General features: G+C 49.6%; 1 protein-coding gene across 3 annotated transcripts in view; it reads left to right on the top strand.

Moving 5' to 3' along the window:
- The first annotated feature begins 253 nt into the window (after positions 1 to 253).
- The window catches only part of LOC133354984 (nuclear receptor subfamily 2 group F member 1-A-like), a 48,894-nt gene continuing 32,027 nt past the window's right edge, over positions 254 to 17,120 (top strand). The window contains exons 1-2 of one of the 3 annotated variants that reach the window (XM_061572224.1): positions 254 to 312; positions 7,291 to 7,415. Coding sequence is in view for 2 of the 3 variants with exons in the window: in XM_061572222.1 (XP_061428206.1) it covers positions 13,787 to 14,441 (655 nt within the window). In the remaining variant the exon portion in view is untranslated. Of the gene's footprint in view, positions 313 to 7,290; positions 7,416 to 13,009; positions 14,442 to 17,120 lie in introns of those variants that run through there. The other 2 variants (XM_061572223.1, XM_061572222.1) reach the window with 2 other exon arrangements.

Below are 17,120 nucleotides of genomic sequence, written 5' to 3'. Positions count from 1 at the left end.
CATCCCCCCACCGCCGCACAGGAACATCGCGGGTGGACCGAGTAATTTGCCAACCCGTGCGGAGTGTGACGCTGACGCCGGTAGCAAGCGAGCAGAGTTGGGCGGCTGCCGATGAAGAGTTAGAACGATCCGTGAGCTGCACGAAACGTGAATCGTACACGCGGTTTCACAGGCAAAGTGTTTGACAGACTGTTGGGGCAAGTGGTGTTAGCGAGCAGCAACCTATGAAGGCCGGAACGGCTCACGAGGTGGGTGGGTGACCAGCACCACGTCCGGCCGCCTTTGTCTCCCCAAGGACGATCATCGTACCAGGTACTCATTTTGAGGCTGAGTCGACCTAGGGGAGGCCCAGGACCGGTTCAGATAATCGTCACTGGTGTTGGCCGTGAAGGATTTTAACTTTTTGGCAGCACCGTGCGATATCAATATACAATGACAAAGGGAAATAAACCCCCGTATAGCCTTTAACGGATTGTTTGGGCAAGGGTTGTTAGCGAGCACCTATAAAGGCTGGCACGGTGCACGAAGGGATAGGTGGGCAAAACCACGCCCGGCCGCCTTTGTCTCTCTGTTTACCCACCGCTCCAAGTATTAATTTAAGGCTGAGTCGACGTAGGGGAGGCCCAGGACCGGTTGAAATATTCACCACTGTTATTGGTCGTGAACGGGGTTTTGGCTCCGATCCGCTGGTCTGGTAGTGCAGTGCGCTAATCGCTCCGCCACCATTCCTCACGATATTGGTAGAGAGTTCACATTCCTACCCAAACACAAATACAAAGTCTACAGTATCGGCCTTGGTAGGCTGATGGGGCAAGTGCTGTTAGCGAGCGCATGCCAATTCTGGGTACGTGCGCATATTCGCAGTATATTATAAACGTACTTACATGAAAGGTTTAACATCGTAAAGACCTACAAATATAAATTTCGATTTAAAGCTTTCGTGGTTGCAGGGATTCATCTTCTTGGTTCTTTCGGTAAAGTCACGTAGAAGGGAAATAATAAAATAATAGGTTCAGACGCTGTCTTTCCGACAGACCTGTTCTTCACCTGAGGACGTCTGCTTGCGTTGTGGCCGAAACGTCGTGAGAATTGTATTTTATTATGTTAAATTTTTATTATTTTATTATTTCCCTTCTACGTGACTTTACCGAAAGAACCAAGAAGATCTACAAATATACTTATCCAAAGCAATTACCGTATTGTCCGGATAAAAAAAAGACGCACCTTTTAACCGTTGTACAGAATTTTACGGAAAAAAAGTTGGGTGGAAGGGCTGCGTCTTATAATCCGGTAGTTGCGTTCGTGTGAGTGTGAGAGAGCAAAAGTTTGTCTCTTTGTTGACACCAGGCGTCTTACTTTCCGGAGCGTCTTATAATCCGGACAATACGGTAGTCGCGTTGTAACAACGATGATGACGACGACAAAGCATAGACTTCCACTACACGTCAGACTAAATTCACAATTTCCGCGCAATTTTATCAATCGTTCTCGAACAAACACGCGAGACAAAGTACTGACAAAGTTTCCCAGGCTTCAGTCGTGTAGCAGCACAAGGAGGGCAAGTGCTGTTTGCGAGCACCTATTAAGGGTCCGCGGCATGCCAACGCATGCACCGCAATGCTCTTACGTAATGTTCACGTTTTTTGTTCACGTAACTGATGTATTACTTACATACGTCGTAAACAGTAACATATATGTGTGTGTGTATATATAGAGAGGGAATTATACAGTGGTCTTGGCATGCAATCGTCCATACAAAATAGCTGCTTAGCTCAATTTCACTTATACTAGCAGAAAAAAGATCCCAGTCTCTGATGCGTACTCTCCAAACATAAATAAATATAGTTTATAATACGAGACAATTAATAGGTAAATAATATATAAGCAGAACTCAATTCTTCTTCACCTGAGGACGGCTGCTTGCGTTGTGGCCGAAACGTCGTGAGAATTGTATTTTATGTTTTATTTTGTATTATTTTATTATTTCCCTTCTACGTGACTTTACCGAAAGAACCAAGAAAATTAATCCCTGTAGTCACGAAAGCTTTAAATCGAAACAGAACTCAATTCTCTATTCACATGCAAATAACATTTATATCATATTAATACATCGGCCTATGTGGCTTTAAATAGGGGTAATTCAGCAGCATTTGGTTAAGCGAGCACACTCTGGACCCGTTTCGACCTTCTGGGTCTCGATCACAAGGATGTCTGTTATTGGTGAGAGCACTCCCATCACAAAACCGTCCGGCTCTTGTCTCAAACTAAAACAAACCAGAGCAAGAAAAAAAACAAATACGGCACCCACGTGGCTTGTAGTCTCCTATGCGCTGCCATTGCGGTGCACGATTCATTCAAGATTCACAGACGTGTGCACACACACACACACGCGACGCTTTACATGGAAACAAAAATGTTGGAAGGTGGTAAAAATTGTCCGCTGATTTATTTTGCTATTTATTTTTTCCACGGCGAGGCTAATGATTTAAGTGCGTGGTTGTCGTCTGTACGAAATAAATTTTCGTCGAAATCCGACCCATATCAAAGAGCGAGAGAGAGATGTCCTTGCCTATAATCATCTGGGCAGTTCACCAGCATTGCTTCAAGCAAAGCCTGACTGCTGCTGCTGCTGCTTGATGAGACACCGATTTTTTTCGATTTAAAGCTTTCGTGACTGCAGGGATTCATCTTCTTGGTTCTTTCGGTAAAGTCACGTAGAAGGGAAGTAATATATTATTATATTATTTTATATTATATTATTTTATTATGTTTTATTTTTATTATTTTATTACTTCCCTTATACGTGACTTTACCGAAAGAACCAAGAAGAGACGCCGATTGTCAAAACATGTCCCAGGATTCTTCATTGCAGTGTTGAACCAACAATGCCGCCGAGATGACGCGCGCTGATGACCACGTGACTGATGTGATGTGTAATTTTTTTTTTGCAATATTTATTCCAAGGGGGCATATTGTCTGCTTATTAATATAATGAGTATTGTTGTTACGAGTAAGACTGGCCCTTTGTTGCTCTGTAACGGAAACTTAGAGACATCTGCCATTTCACGATCCGCCTGTACTTGTATAGCGCTGAAGGTAATCCGCTTTTTAAATGTTTTTTTTATATTCCCAAGGATTTAAATAATATTCTGGCGGAAGAATCGCATTAATAGGAGCACGGATTGAAAAGTTGGAGCGAATTTTAAATGAACCGCGTGGTTTTGTCTTCTGTATTCATTACTCCCACCTCTTCAGTGTAGCCATCTATTAAATGTATATCTATTACTTATATCTATCATAATAATCTATATTATACATCTCCCGAACTCATTCTGCCCTTTCACTTCATCCCAATGTGTATTTGTTACGTTGAAAACTCCCGTGTAGCCAGTTACCCAGCTAGCTTCGGTGGCAACCGCCCGCAGCAGCCACGAACAAAATAGTTCTCGTGCGGGTGTAGAGTAGCCCAGCCAGCAGCCAGCCAGGAAACTCGAGGCGTGGATTATGTTTAATAGTCGCACTGCACTAGATAAAGCGGATCAATCATGTGCTGTGTAAACATTCATACACGCGTACACATGACGTTCTGTCGATGGTGATGCTGCTGCTACGTCGGCAGTGGTGTAGAATGAACAAATAACTCAACACTCATCAATATCACGAGTGTGTTGGCCTTAAAATAAACAAAAAAACAACAATCGACGGTTCGGGCAATGACCCGTCTTGGTTTACGTGCTATGAAGAAGGCCCCGTTACACACGCGAAATCCATATACCGTCGTACTCGACGTATAGTACATGCTATACCTGGGAGCGGTGGCGCGGTGGTTAGCACACAGCGTGATGAACACAGGCAACCTGAGTTCGATTATCGGTCACGGCTAACATCAGTGGCGAGTGATGTCTGCACCAATCTCTGGCGTCTCAACCCTTTTGACCGACCCGCACTGTGACCAGCGCGGTGAAGTATGGTCAAACATTGCCCATGACCGACAGACACAGCGTTCATCCAGCAGTGGATTAACGATATCATTTTCTTGGTTCTTTCGGTAAAGTCACGTAGGAAGGAAATAATAAAATAATAAGAATAAAACATAATAAAATAATTCTCACGACGTTTCGGCCACAACGCAAGCAGCAGTCCTGAATGACGCTGTCTCCTCGACAGACCTGTTCTCCACCTGAGGACGGTCGAAACGTCGTGAGAATTATTTTATTGTTTTATTTTTATTATTTCCTTTCTACTTGACTTTACCGAAACAACCAAGACGATGAATCCCTGCAGTCACGAAAGCTTTCAAACGAAATTGAACGATATCATTATTTGTAATTATATATTCGAGTAATTATAGCCATACTTACAAAAATAAGTGTACATTTCCATAGGCCATATATCATGCACTCACACAAACAAGGCATGATACATATACAGAAACATAAACAAAGATACCCAGTCTAACACCGTGTCTCTAATGTGCTCGTTGCAATTTAGATGCAATGAGACGTCTCGTTCGCTGGATGTTGGCTTCGGGAATTGTTCCTAGGTTGTACGCGTGCCATCTCGATTCATTTGCTTGGCCGTCGTCGGGTGGTGGAGGGTAACACGCCAAAAACAAATTGCACCAGATAATGATGTGGCCAAACAAAACGAAAACGTTTTAGAATTACGATTAATTCATCAAGTTATATAAGTTCCAACCATTCGGTCATCTACCACAAGCGTGTTTGTCAGAGTGGATGGCGGTGGTCTGACCATACTTCACCACGCTGGTCAATGCGGGTTGGTGAAAAGGTGCGGGTGGGGTCGGGGGGCAACCAAGACCGGCTCAAATATCACTCGCCACTGATGTTAGCCGGGTAGCTGAATGCGCTAACCACTACGCCACCGCTCCCCACCTACTTTCATACACGTGGCAAGTGCACACAACAAAGATCCCCCGTGTAGCCTTGACAGGCTGTTGGGGCAAGTGCTGTTAGCGAGCACCTATGAAGGCCGGAACGGTACACGAGGGGGTGGGTGGCCAGCACCACGCCCGACCGCCTTTGTCTCCCCAGTGGCGATGTTTACACACCGCACCAGGTACTCATTTAAGGCTGAGTCGACCTAGGGGAGGCCCAGGACCGGTTCAGATAATCGTCACTGGTGTTAGCCGTGAGCGGGAATCGAACCCGGGTCGCCAGGTTCATAGCGCAGCGCGCTAACCGCTACACTACCGCTCCCCACTACACAGACATACACACACGTACACACAAACACGTACACACACATACAACAACAACAACAACCGCCATTCGCCACTAAGTGGCAGTGACGTCACCACGATGCTTGTGCCAGGCCAAGTGCACCTTGAGGCCACGTGAAGTGTCGAAAGCCCGCTGGCAGGAGGTCACGGGGCAGACCCAGGTGCCACTGGTCGACTGACCGAGATGACCGAGATGACTGGCTGATGCACCACCTGTGCCCCCTACTGTGCCAACTTGCTGTGCTTTAGCCACCCGGCGCTCCGCTCGTTGTTGTGAGCGTCGCTCCTCCGCCCTCCGTTGTTGTTGGAGGGCGACTGCCTCCAACTGCCCAGTAGCGTCCTTCACGAGCCTCCTCCACTGAGGCCGATCTTGACACCGCTGGTACCAGTCATCGGCAAGTCCACTCAGCTCCACACAGACATACACACACACATGTACACACATACACACACGTACACACACACGTACACACACATGTACACACACGTACACACACGTACACACACACACCTACACACACGTACACACACACACACCTACACACACGTACATACACACATGTACACACACGCGCGCCCATCAGTCCTGTTCGCCGCTTCGCGCACTGATCCCACGCGCTACGGCCCCCGTCTCGCGCGCCGCCGCCACCGCGGCCGCGGAGTGATATCCATTCAGCCGCTCGGTGATGCGGCTCCCGCACGCGCAGTGCCTCGCAGCGCGAGCCAATGGGACGCGCGGAGGCGTCGAGGGTTAGGGGTGAGAGGGTGCGGTGAGGATTGGGGTAGGTGAGCTTTAATTAGCGCTCCAAGAAACGTCAACAAAAATCCTGCGGTGGAAATAGCACATTCACATGACGGGGGCTAATGTGGCAACAACAAAAAAACACACCCATTGTTGACCTCCCACAATGCGGTAGCTAATTTTATCCGCCCCTGACGGGATGTTAAATGATGATGGGCTGAATCGAGAATCAATCAGGGGAGTGGTGGCGCAGCGGTTAGCACACCGCACTGTGAGCACGGCCACTTGAATTCGATTCTCGGCCACGGCTAACATCAGTGGCCAGTGGTGATGTCAATCCGGCATTAACCAGCGTGGTGAAGTATGGTCAAACAACTTGCCGGTCCGACGCGGCGCAGGGAGAACCTTCATCCAGCAGTGGATTGAGGAGTTACTGCATATTGACAACTGCAATATACAAATCAACAATTGGTGCCACGTGGCAATACTGGGCCCCGTCATGCTAATGTGGAATTCCCACATCTGGCTCAGGAGATGGGCATGGTTTGAACCGTGTGAGTTCGTTAGTAATGGCGACGACTGTTAAAAGTTTCGGGACATTTAATCCTCTACACTATGGGGACCTCATTTGCCAGTAAAAATATGATAATTGGTTCTTTACCCTTCTATCTGGCAACAAAACTGACACCAAAAAGGTGTCAGTTTTGTTGCCAGATAGAAGGGTAAAGAACCAATTATCACATTTAATCCTCTTTTTTAAATCGATTGTTTTCCCCCAAAATGTTCCCTGACTGGGCTATTCGGCGGCCCACTTCGTGTGTGGGAACGAGCCCGCGGAAGCGTGCATCACAGAGCCACCGCTGAGATCTCTCCTGCTCCTTCAACTGAACTCTGGTTCCACACAGTGACCACTTTACCACTCGCATTGCCACTCGACAGCAAAACCGATAGAGCTGGAAGTCCAAGTTCAGAAGCCAAATTCTTAGTTTTTTTCGGTAAAGTCACGCAGGTAAAAAAATTTTAAATAATAAAAGTAAAATAAAAATCACGACGTTTCGGAGGCAACACAAGCTTCCGTCTTCAGGTGGAACCGTCACAGCACGATAGCTGTATCTCACTTGAAACGTCGTGATTTTTATTTTATTTTTATTTAACTTTTATTAATTTTAATTTTTTACCTACGTGACTTTACCGAAAAAACGAAGAATATGAATCCTTGCAGTCACGAAAGCTTCAAATCTAGAATTCAAAAGCCAAATTTAATGGAGGGTTTGTTTTATTTTTGTATTGTTGTTGTTGTGTGCAGTCATTGGCGGATGAGAGGTGGATTCGATCCGAGCTGATCCAGCGTTGTCGGCTCTGCGTTCTGACGCTTGAGCCCACCCGTTCGACAAGAGCTGTGTACACGAAGTGAACGCGTGAACACGTACGGTAAGTACGTGTGTGCATGTTCATTTAGTGGGGAGAGACGGGGTGGGGGGGTAGAACGATTCACTGATTAATCGATCGGTATCGGTCCTGAAGCTTAATTTACGCGCATTTAATCGCGGGCGTCATAACGATCTCCTGTGGATTTGTCACTGTGGGTGTGCGTGTGTACATCATTTGCTTTGTGTCAAAGTTCGTGTGTGATATCGTGCATCCGTATGTGTGTGTGTGTGGGGGGAGCGGTGGCGTAGCGGCCCTGGGTCACCCCTAGATCGACTCAGCCTCAAATGAGTACCCGGTGCGGTGTGTAAACATCGCCACGAAGGAGACAAAGGCGGCCGGGCGTGGTGTTGGCCACCCACACCCTCGTGTGCCGTGCCGGCCTTCATAGGTGCTCGTTGACATCAATTACCCCAACAATCTGTTAAGGCTACACGGGGGATCTTTGTTGTTGTTGTTAGTGTGTACGCGCTACAAACCTGGCGACCCCAGTTTGATTCCCTCTCACGGCCAGTCAACACAAGTTACGGCTCTCTGAATCGTTCCTGTGTCTCGCCTAGGTCGGCTCAGCCTCAAATGAGTACCCGGTGCGGTGTGTAAACATCGCCACGAGGGAGACAAAGGCGGCCGGGCGTGGTCCTGGCCACCCACCCCACTCGTGTGCCGTGCCGGCCTTCATAGGTTGCTACTCGCTTTGTCTTTGTCCGGTTTGATCAGTGTGTGCGTGGTGTGCGTGTGTGTCAGTGCCTCTGAGAACCCATAGACTCGTTAAGACGCAGAGACACGGGGGGAGAGAGAGAGAGCGTGAATGGAGAATAGAGCAGGGGCCTGGGTGGAGGGGTGAACAAAGCGGAGACGGGGAACCCAAAAAAGTGGATGAGAGGAGATACGTGAAAGCGAGATGGAGATTAGAAGACAAATGGGCAGAGAGAGAGAGACTACTTTTTGTTGTTGTGTATTATAGAAACTCTTTAAGACCTCGTTTCCAAATAGTGAAAAATAATCCACTGGTCGGCGAAGGCCTTCCCAGTGCTCGTGTGGGGAGGGCGGTTGTTTGACCATACTTCACCACGCTGGTCGTGCAGGATGAATAGAACTCAGACAGCTGGGTTCAGAACACAGCGTGCTAACCACAGCGCCACCGCTCCACGCGTTGCTACCAACGCCACCATCAATACTACAACCACCACCAACATCACCATCATCATTACTATCACTGACATTTTTAGCTTCAACAATTATTGTGACTACGATCACCATCATCACCAGAATCACCACCATCATCATCATCACCACCACCACCATCATAATCACCATCATCACCACCATCATTACTATCATCACCACCACCATCATAAGCACCATCATCACCACCATCATCATCACCATCATCATTACTATCACTACCATTTTTAGTTTCATTCATTATCGTGACTACGATCGTCATCACCATCGCCACCACCATCATCATCATCATCCTCTTTTCTTCAGGGCTAACAAAACGAGTAAGTGACCTTTCAGAAAGCCAGCAATGTAACGCGTTACACAATCTACAAGTCCCCGTTATTAGAATACATCCACAGCCCTTAAGCGAGAAAGAGACGCGATTCTACTGGGCCAAGAAAGGCGAGGAGCGGTGGCGCAGCGGTGAGCGCACTGTTCTTAACCCCGGCTGCTTGAGTTCGTTTCCCGGCCACGGCTAACATCAGTGGCGAGTTCCAACTGAAGAGTGGTCAAACAGTACGGCACGTGAAGTCATCTGTCCAGCGGTGAGATTGACAATGGCCTGTAACAGTGAAAACACAATTTAAATGTTCGTATCCACAAAATATCGGCAAAAAACCCCGAGGAATATATCCAGAGAGTGTGTGTGTGTGTGTGAGAGAGATACGTTCCAAGTTGATTCTTTTTAACGAGGTAAGAACTCAAGATGCCAGGGTGAGTTTCATCTGAAGACTGACCTGGGATTCTAGATTTGAAGCTTTCGTGGCTGCAATGATTCATATTCTTAGGTTTTTTCGGTAAAATCACGTAGGTAAAAAATAAAAAAATAAAATTAATAAAAGTAAAATAAAATAAAAATAAAAAATCACGACGTTCCACCTGAAGACGGAAGCTTGTGTTGCCTCCGAAACGTCGTGATTTTTTTGTATATTTTTTTACTTTTATTAATTTTAATTTTTTACTTACGTGACTTTACCGAAAAAACCTAAGAATACTGACCTGGGATATTCGTCTGCCGGACGATTATCTCAATTGAGTGACAGCAGATACAGAGTTACGTCTCCCCCCCCCACCCCTTTCACGTCGTTTCGCAATCACGTCGCCACTTAATTAACACGGCGACCTGATTTGCGTCGACCCAAGCCCCACACTTACATCGCTGACAGCGTCGTCCGTTCCTCTCTCGATATCCGTCGCCTCTCAGCCTCCACCACCACCACCAACCAACCACCTCCTGCTACCCTGTACATCGCTTCGATGTTTTACGTCGCTTCGATATTCGCCGTCGCAACATCCAGGAACGCATCCTGGACGTAAACCGGGGTATTGGTGGTAACAACGAAGGTGCAGATAAAGCAGCGAAGCGAGAGACGGAAAGACAGCGGAGACACAAGGGCGAGAAAGACGAACAGAACGACCGCATAGCAAGAGGTCAACGTGTATTTAGACACCATCGAAGTACACACAGAGAGAAAGAGAGACAAAGACGGAGAGAGGGAGACAGATACACAGAGCCGAGAAACAGGAAGAAACCACAGCTTAGAGAAGCGACACACAACAGACAAAGATCCCCAGGATAGCCTTACCAGACTGTTGGGGCAAGTGCTGTTAGCGAGCACTTACGAAGCAATACACGCAGAGAGCACTTACGAAGCAATACACGCAGAGAAAGACACACACACCGATAGACACACAATTACACAGACACACATATAGACACAAATATAAATATCCCCAAGATAGCCTTACGAGACTGTTGGGGCAAGTGCTGTTAGCGAGCACCTATGAAGGCCGGAACGGTACACGAGGGGGGTGGGTGGCCAACACCACGCCCGGCCGCCTTTGTCTCCCCAATGCGGAATATTTTACACACCGCACCAGGTTCTCATCTGAGGCTGAGCCGACCTAGGGGAGGCCCAAGACCGGTTCAGATAATCGTCACTGGGTGTTGGCCGTGATCGGGAATCGAACTCGGTTCGCTGGGTTCGTGGCGCAGCGCGCTGACCGCTACACTACCGCTCCCCACAAAGACAAAGATCCCCCGTATAGACTTTAACAGACTGTTGGGGCAAGTGCTGTTAGCGAGCACATATGAAGGCCGGAACGGTACACGAGGGGGTGGGTGGCCAGCACCACGCCCGACCGCCTTTGTCTCCCTAGTGGCAATGTTTACACACCGCACCAGGTACTCATTTGAGGCTGAGTCGACCTAGGGAAGGCCCGGGACCGGTTCAGATAATCGTCACTGGTGTTGTCCGTGAGTGGGAATCGAACCCGTGTCGCCGGGTTCATAGCGCAGCGCGCTGACCGCTACACAACCGCTCCCCACACACACAGAAAGACACACACACAGACACACACACACATAGACATCTGAGCAAGAGAGAGACACACGGACACACGTGAAAACAACGCTGTTATAGTATGGGCTCAGTAGGCACAGAGAGACGCGTCAGCATACTTGCCCCGTGCCCTTTAAGAAGAAAATAGTCCCCAGACCACACAAACCTCCTTCATACAACCTATACCTCTCGGTTGTCAAAGACCCGCGCGCGTGTGTGTGTACATGTATGTGCGCGTGTATGTATATGTGTGTGTGTAAACATAAGCACTGGGGAGACAAAGGCGGCTGGGCGAAATCCTAGCAACGCCACCTCCTCGTGCGCAGTTAATAAGTGCTCGCTAACATCACTTGCCCCAGCAGTTTAGATAGGCTACACGGTAGGTCTTTAGATTTATATATGTGCGTGTTAGGCTACGTGTGTGTGTGCGTGCGCTAGCCATCGATGTGTGTGAGAGAGGTTGGAGGAGGGATGGTGGTGATGGTGGTGGCGAGATAGAAGGAGCGATGGTGGATCAGAGGTGATGGTGGTGGTGGAAGAGAGGTGATGGTGGTGGTAGAGAGGTGATGGTGGTTATAGATGAGAGGTGGTGGTGGTGGTGGTGGAGGATGAGAGGTGATGGTGGTGGATGAGAGGTCATGGTGGTGATGGAGGAGAGGTGATGGTGGTGGATGAGAGGTGATGGTGGTTATAGATGAGAGGTGATGGTGGTGGATGAGAGGTGATGGTGGTGGATGAGAGGTGATGGTGGTTATAGATGAGAGGTGGTGGTGGTGGTGGTGGAGGATGAGAGGTGATGGTGGTGGATGAGAGGTGATGGTGGTGGATGAGAGGTGATGGTGGTGGATGAGAGGTGATGGTGGTGGATGAGAGGTGATGGTGGTGATGGAGGAGAGGTGATGGTGGTGGTGGATTAGAGGTGATGGTGGTGGTGGAGGAGAGGTGATGGTGGTGGTGGATGAGAGGTGGTGGTGGTGGTGGAGGAGAGGTGATGGTGGTGGTGGATGAGAGGTGATGGTGGTGGTGGATGAGAGGTGATGGTGGTGGAGGAGAGGTGATGGTGGTGGTGGATGAGAGGTGGTGGTGGTGGAGGAGAGGTGATGGTGGTGATGGTGGTGGTGGAGGAGAGGTGATGGTGGTGGTGGATGAGAGGTGGTGGTGGTGGTGGAGGAGAGGTGATGGTGGTGGATGAGAGGTGATGGTGGTGGATGAGAGGTGATGGTGGTGATGGAGGAGAGGTGATGGTGGTGGTGGATGAGAGGTGATGGTGGTGGTGGAGGAGAGGTGATGGTGTTGGTGGATGAGAGGTGGTAGTGGTGGAGGAGAGGTGATGGTGGTGGATGAGAGGTGATGGTGGTGGTGGATGAGAGGTGATGGTGGTGGTGGAGGAGAGGTGATGGTGGTGGTGGATGAGAGGTGATGGTGGTGGTGGAAGAGAGGTGATGGTGGTGGATGAGAGGTGATGGTGGTGGTGGATGAGAGGTGATGGTGGTGGTGGATGAGAGGTGATGGTGGTGGTGGATGAGAGGTAGTGATGGTGGTGGAGGATGAGAGGTGATGGTGGTGGTGGATGAGAGGTGATGGTGGTGGTGGAAGAGAGGTGATGGTGGTGGATGAGAGGTGATGGTGGTGGTGGTGGAAGAGAGGTGATGGTGGTGGTGGAGGAGAGGTGATGATGGTGATGTGTGCAAGACAGAAGTGGGAGGCATGGCTGGTGATGATGATGATGATGATGGAGAGAGAGAGAGAACAGGCGATGATGGTGGTGGAAGAGAGAGGCGATGGTGGTGGTGGTGTGTGCATGAGAGAGAGAGAGAGGCGGGAGGTATGGGTGATGATGATGGTGGTGGTAGTGGAGGAGGAGGAGTGAGCAGAGTGGTGGGGGTGGTTGGCGCGTGATGCGTCCGTGCGTGTGTGCGGTGGGGGGTCGTTTTTGTTGTTAATCCCACCCACCGCATCCCACCACCCTTCCCGCACCCCTAACCCCAACCCTAACCCCGACCCTAACCCCCAACCCCCCTCACTGTTTGGTGATCGGACAAGCTCCACGAAAGCTGCGCGTTGCGGCATCTCGTCCTGGATGCGATCCGTGATCAAACACGCGCCGTCACACACACACACACGGCATCCCAACAGTACACACACACACACACGTGCGCATCACGGCAGTATATAACAGTACTTATTTATTTCCTTCGTAAATGGCGTTCACGCACCGGGCTCCGTCTCCGACTGACGTTCTTCATCTGTTCCTGCTACAGCCGCGAGCGAGTTTCACCACGTAGTTCGCTCGCTTGCTTGCTTGGCGACGGCGGTGATGGTGGCGGTGTTATTAAGTGGTGGTTGTTGTGTCCGGAGCCGAGCAAATATGTCAGCTTGTCAATACGCGTGCGTTAAAAAGTCCTCCTCCAACTTGAAGGCCATCTCTGCTCGTGAAGAATCCATCTCATCCCGGTCTCTCGCTTCTGGAAGTGCGGCGAGGGGGGTGGGTGGGTTGTGTGGATTTCTTCTTCTTCTTCGCGTGAAATATATTTAATTAATTCCGGTAAAGGTCATCTTTTGTGTCCGCTCCACCTCCATATCTTCTTTTGACTCTTTTCTCATTTTCAAAGTCTCTCTTCCAAAAACATCGCCAACAGGCCCACCCGCTCACCCACTCACCCACCGCTCAACCACTCACCCACCCACCCACAGACCTACACACACACACGTACACACAAACACACACACACGCACAGAGGGGGGCCGATCTTGAGCAAGGAGGAGAAGAAGAATAATAAGGAGAAGTTTTGCGTTCCCGCACTCGCTATGGCAATGGTGGTGGGAAATCCATGGCGAGAACCTCCGAACGGAACTCCTATCGCGAGCGGTAACGGCACGCAGACCTCATCCTCGTCATCATCATCTTCATCAGCAGCAGCAGCAGCATCATCAGCAGCCGTGTCTGGAAGTGCCTCGCTATTACTGGGGCAGCAGCAGCAGCAAGCCTCAAGTCTGCAGGCAGCTATCACGGTTGCCGGAAACGTGAGCAGCGTCGATTCATTATCCTCCTCCTCCTCGTTATCATCCTCATCATCATCATCCTCCTCCTCCTCGTCGTCCTCGTCGTCAAAGTCCACGTCCGCCTCCCATCATCATCATCAACAACAACAACATCAGCAGCAGCAACAACAACAGCAACAACATCAACAACACCAGCAGCAACAACAACAACAGCAGCAGCAGCAACAGAACGCGGAGTGCGTGGTTTGTGGAGACAAGTCGAGCGGCAAGCACTACGGGCAGCTGACTTGCGAGGGCTGCAAGAGCTTCTTTAAGCGCAGCGTTCGTCGCAATCTCAACTACGCGTGTCGCGCGGCGCGCGCCTGCCCCATCGACCAGCACCACCGCAACCAGTGCCAGTACTGCCGCCTCAAGAAGTGCCTCAAAGTGGGCATGCGGAGAGAAGGTGGGCCTGCGAGAGGTGTGTGGCCACGGTGTGGGTGGTGGTGATGATGCGTGTGGGGTGTGAGGTTATTGTGTGGGGTGATTGTGTGGTGTGTTATTGTGTGGGGTATGGAGTGATTGTGTGGGGTGTGGAGTTATTGTGTGTGGTGTGAGGTTATTGTGTAGGGAGTGGAGTTATTGTGTGGGGTGTGGTGTGTGGGGAGTGGAATGTGGTGTTATTGTGTAGGGAGTGGAGTTATTGTGTAGGATGTGGTGTGTGGAGTGATTGTGTGGGGAGTGGGGTGTGGTGTTATTGTGTGTGGTGTTATTGTGTGTGGTGTTATTGTGTGTGGTGTTATTGTGTGGGGGGTGTGGTGTGATTGTGTGTGGTGTTATTGTGTGGGGTGTAGAGTCATTGTGTGGTGTTATTGTGTGGGGAGTGGGGTGTGATGTTATTGTGTGGGGTGTGAGGTTATTGTGTGTGTATTGTGTGGGGAGTGGGGTGGGATGTGGTGTGTGGTGTTATTGTGTGGGGAGTGGGGTGTGATGTTATTGTGTGGGATGTGGTGTGTGGTGTTATTGTGTGTGGTGTAATTGTGTGGGATGTGGTGTGTGGTGTTATTTTGTGTGGTACATCCGTGTATGTATATGGTGTGTTATTGTACGTGTGGTGTTATTGTGTGGGTGGAGTTATTCTGTGTGGTGTTATTGTGTGGGGTGTGTTGTGTGGTGTTATTGTGTGTGGAGTTATTGTGTGGGGTGTGGTGTTATTGTGTGTAGAGTTATTGTGTGTGGGAGTGTGGTGTTATTATGTGGGGAGTGGTGTGTGGTGTTATTGTGTGTGGTGTTATTTTGTGTGGTATGTCCGTGTATGTATGTGGTATGCTATTGTACGTGTGGTGTTATTGTGTGTGTGGAGTTATTGTGTGTGTGGAGTTATTGTGTGTGTGGAGTTATTGTGAGCGTGATGTGTGGGATGTGGTGTGTGTGGTGCTATTGTGTGTTGTGATTTTGTCTTTGGTGTGCGTATGTGGTGTTATTGTGCGTGGTATTATTGTGTGGAGGTATTGTGTGGTGTTATTTGTGTGGGGTGTGTGTTGTGTGGGGTCCGTGGTTCTTGCAACCCATCCCCTCGTGTGCCGTGCCAACCTTCATATGTGCACACCAACAGGACTTGCCCCAAAACTGTGTTGAGTCAATCCGGGGGATCTTTGTCTTTGGTGTGTGTGGTGTATGTGGTGTGTGTGGTGCTATTGTGAGTGGTTCTGTCGTGTTCGGTATTTGGTGATGTTAAGGCTATGGGGAGGGGGGGTCTTTGTCTTCTTGTGTGTTGTGTTGTTATTGTGCGGCCTTCATAGGTGCTACTCGCTCACAGCACTTGCCCTAACACTCTGTTAAAGGCTACACGAGGGATCTTTTTTTGTGTGTGATGTGGAGGGATGTGCGTCTCAAGGCCAACTCAGCCTCAAATGAGTACCTCGCGCGGTCGTGTGTAAACATCGCCACGAGGGAGACAAAGGCGGTCCGGCGTGGTTGCGGCCACACCACCCACCTCGTTTACCGTGCCGGCCTTCATAGCGGGTGCTACACGCGAATAGCACTTGCCCCAACAGTCTGTTGAGGCTATACGGGGGGTCTTTGTCCTTCATAGGTGTCAATCGCTATCAGCACTTGCCCCAAAACGTCTGTTGAGGCTATACTGGAAGGGGGGGATCTTTGTCTTTGTACTCCAGGTGTGCCCGTGAGAGGTGCGGTGTTTTTGGTGTGTGCGATAGGGGTGCGTGTGTGTGTGGTGTCTGCGTGGTGTCTGTGTGTGTGTATATATTTACACACACACACAGACACGGTGTGTGTCTGGGTCAAGGTTGGGCATGCGGCGAAAATGTTGGAGCCCGGGGAGGTTGTGTTGGATGGTGTGTGGGTGATGTGTGTGTGTGTGTGTAGTTTGGTGTGTGTGTGATGTGTGTGTGTAGTTTGGTGTGTGTGTGATGTGTGTGTGTAGTTTGGTGTGTGTGTGATGTGTGTGTGTAGTTTGGTGTGTGTGATGTGTGTGTGTGCAGTTTGGTGTGTGTGTGATGTGTGTGTGCAGTTTGTGTGTGTGTGATGTGTGTGTGCAGTTTGGTGTGTGGTGTGTGTGTGTGTGGAGGTTGGTGTGTGTAGTTTGGTTTGTGTGATGTGTGTGTGTGTGTAGTTTGGTGTGTGTGTGTAGTTTGGTGTGTGTGTGTAGTTTGGTGTGTGTGTGTAGTTTGGTGTGTGGTGTGTGTGTGTAGGTTGGTGTGTGTGTGTGTAGTTTGGTGTGTGTCATGTGTGTAGTTTGGTGTGTGTGTGTGTGTCAGGCGTGGTGCTGGCCACCCACCCCCTCGTGTACCGTTCCGGCCTTCATAGGTGCTCGCTTACATGCACTTGCCCCAACAGTCTGTTCCAGGCTACACGGGGAGCTTTGTCTTTGTGTGTGTGTCAAGGTGTGTGTGTGTCAGGATGTGTGTGTGTCGAGGTGTGTGTGTGTGTCAAGGTGTGCGTGTGTGTGTCAAGAAGTGTGTGTTAGGATGTGTGTGTGTCGAGGTGTGTGTGTGTCAGGATGTGTGTGTGTCGAGGTGTGTGTGTGTGTCAAGGTGTGTGTGTGTCAGGGTGTGTGTCGGGGTGTGTGTGTGTGGGGGTGTGTGTCAGGGTGTGTGTGTGTCGAGGTATGTTTGTGTCAGGGTGTGTGTATGTCAAG

This window comes from Lethenteron reissneri, chromosome 50 (assembly GCF_015708825.2).
Source record: "Lethenteron reissneri isolate LAM-NWPU_2019-01 chromosome 50, ASM1570882v1, whole genome shotgun sequence".
In the NCBI taxonomy this organism is placed as follows: domain Eukaryota; kingdom Metazoa; phylum Chordata; class Hyperoartia; order Petromyzontiformes; family Petromyzontidae; genus Lethenteron; species Lethenteron reissneri.
This window is presented reverse-complemented; position numbering and strand designations above follow the sequence as displayed.